This window comes from Puntigrus tetrazona, chromosome 5, assembly GCF_018831695.1.
Source record: "Puntigrus tetrazona isolate hp1 chromosome 5, ASM1883169v1, whole genome shotgun sequence".
NCBI lineage: Eukaryota > Metazoa > Chordata > Actinopteri > Cypriniformes > Cyprinidae > Puntigrus > Puntigrus tetrazona.
Genome location: NC_056703.1, coordinates 1442501 through 1445000, shown reverse-complemented (window position 1 = coordinate 1445000; position 2500 = coordinate 1442501). Strand labels below are relative to the sequence as shown.

Sequence of the window (2500 nt, the reverse complement as noted above, 5' to 3'; positions counted from 1 at the left end):
CTAAAAACTAAGACTGAAACTAAAAGTCCATAAAAAATGAAATAAAATAAATATAAAAACTGTGCTTGTGACACACTATTGATGTGTTATAATATATTTAAAACTGACATAAAATGTCATAAAACATAAAAATGACATAAAACTATATAGTCATAAAAAACAAATCAGGTAAAAAAAAAGCCATAGAATAAATTGACTAAAACCTTAACCAAAAATGAAAATGGAAAATAGAAAATGAAAAGTACTTCAATAATTTAATACTAAAATATCTTTGATTCACTTCACAAATTAAAAAAAACATTTATATAATATTAAATAACATTCCATGTATATTTGTATATAAAATTTTATGAAATTGTGTACGAGAACCAAGAAATCAAACAAACAAACTTTTTAAGTGTGGAATAAATGTTTTTTTACAATAATTTTTTGCAAACCACCCTACAGTATGGACCGTAAAATAGCTTTTTATTTTGTGGTTCTCAAAACTATGTCATAACTGGGTTAACCTGACCTAGACCCGAACCTCATCCAAATTTAGAAATTGCCATTTTATTCTCCTCGGCTTTTCAGACAGCTTTAAGGTTTCTGCCCAACAGAAACGATATTTAATTTATGAGAGCGAATAGAAAAGGTTCGTATCCTTATCTGACACAACAGCTTTAAATCTTGAGAGTTAAAGGCGTTGTTCATCTCTTGATTTTCAAATGCGGTTGGTTTTATATTGCATTACATTTCATAACTTTTATTTCTCCCAAAACCTCAGACTCAATTTGTGACACTTGAGCAGCAAAAATAGCAGTCAAAAAGCCTTTCAATGACTGGCAGAGCGTAGAGTCTTGATGTTTTTTTTTTGGCTTTCTGTTGTCTTCTCGAATACGCATGCCACTCAATCAAGCTTTATGACGACGCCGCTGGCTATTGACGTGCACCTCTTTCTAACGCGACGTGGGGCAGTTTTTCAAACGTAGCACAGCTGTCCAGTTTTCAGCCCATGGGAGATCGGGTCTACGGCCGCCACACCTCTGGTTTTTGATTAATCTTTAACCGAGCGTGAGAACGAAGCCGGGTTTACTGATGTCTGACCGCGCCGGTAATGAGCAGAGAGAGAGAGAGAGAGAGTAGGGAGCGGTTTTTTGTGTGTTGCCAAAAGTCTGTCTGTCTCTGTTTCAGGACCACATCCCTGTGCCGTATCAGCCCGACTCCAGCAGTAACCCCTCCTCCACCACCTCCTCCACCCCATCGTCTCCTGCTCCCCCTCTGCCGCCCAGCGCAACGCCCCCATCTCCTCTACACCCTTCCCCCCAGAGCGTCAGACAGCAGAAACAGTCCAACCTTACAGGTACGGACCCAAAACATTCACTTACATTATACTGCATTAATAATTATGTAAGAAATGTGCCATATTTAATGATACCACTCAATCGTTTCCACAGAATTTCACATAATAATTGCTTAATGCTTAATACTGTGTCAAACTGTATTTTGAACAAGAGATTTTTTTTTTTTTTTTTTTTTGGATGAAAATGCTAGATAATATTACTATGATACTAAATGATAATTATTACACCTTGTTACACAATTTGCTTATAAATGCTTTTGTAGTAGACTTATTATTACCAAATATTAGATTAAATCCTTTTATCACTTAGTTTTCTTTCTGTTAGCATAGTTTTTTTTATTTTTGAAACTGATTGATATGGAAGCCTGTTTCCACCACTGAATAAAAAAAATAGATACATTTTATCTCACATTTCTTTTTTCTCAGAATAGCGTGATACAAATTCTCCATCGCAAGTTATAAAGTCCACATTTTGAGATATAAAGTCTTTTTTCCACTCAAAATTGGAGTGGAAATTTTTATATCCTTTTTGTATGCTAATGAAACAATAAAATTAAAAAATATATCTATGCATGGATTTTAGACTCTCTTAGTATATGGCTGATCGTCAGGGTAAAGAAATATTGAAATAATGATTGTATAATAACAAGGATGATTTAAATTATATAAGGCTTTTATGAAGTATAAATTGGTCCAATTTAGTGCTGTAATTATAATGATCGTTATTTGTGCCATATAAGGTGAATATCAATCTATTACGTTATACTTTTTTGGAAATAAATCACATTTTTTTTTCCATTGGCTAAACTGTTCTCAAAACTGCAAAAAAGATTCCTCAGATTTAGTATTATAGTTTATGTAACTTTTATAGTAAGAGCGACAGCATGATACAGTATGGATATAATTACAATTATTAGAATGTTAATAATGCACGCGGGCTACAACATATTAAAAAGAAAAGAATATGAAAGGACATTTAGAATTAAATACACAGTATTAAATGGTTAGTACAGTACACTGATGCATTACATTAGTTTTAATAAGTTACCGTAATCTACACTGCTGTAAGAAAGGTTTATATAAATACTATGTTATACTACAAAGCCATCATTATTTGACTACAGGCACAGTTGAGCAAAGCTACAGTAGTGATTGGAC

The 2500-nt window shown here is 33.1% G+C and overlaps 1 protein-coding gene across 2 annotated transcripts in view; it reads left to right on the top strand.

The window, feature by feature from the left end:
• The window catches only part of ksr2 (kinase suppressor of ras 2), a 70284-nt gene that overhangs the window by 49687 nt on the left and 18097 nt on the right, over positions 1-2500 (top strand). For both annotated transcript variants that reach the window (XM_043240640.1, XM_043240639.1), the window contains exon 12: positions 1174-1342. In XM_043240640.1, coding sequence (XP_043096575.1) covers positions 1174-1342 — 169 coding nt within the window. The remainder of the gene's footprint in view (positions 1-1173; positions 1343-2500) is intronic.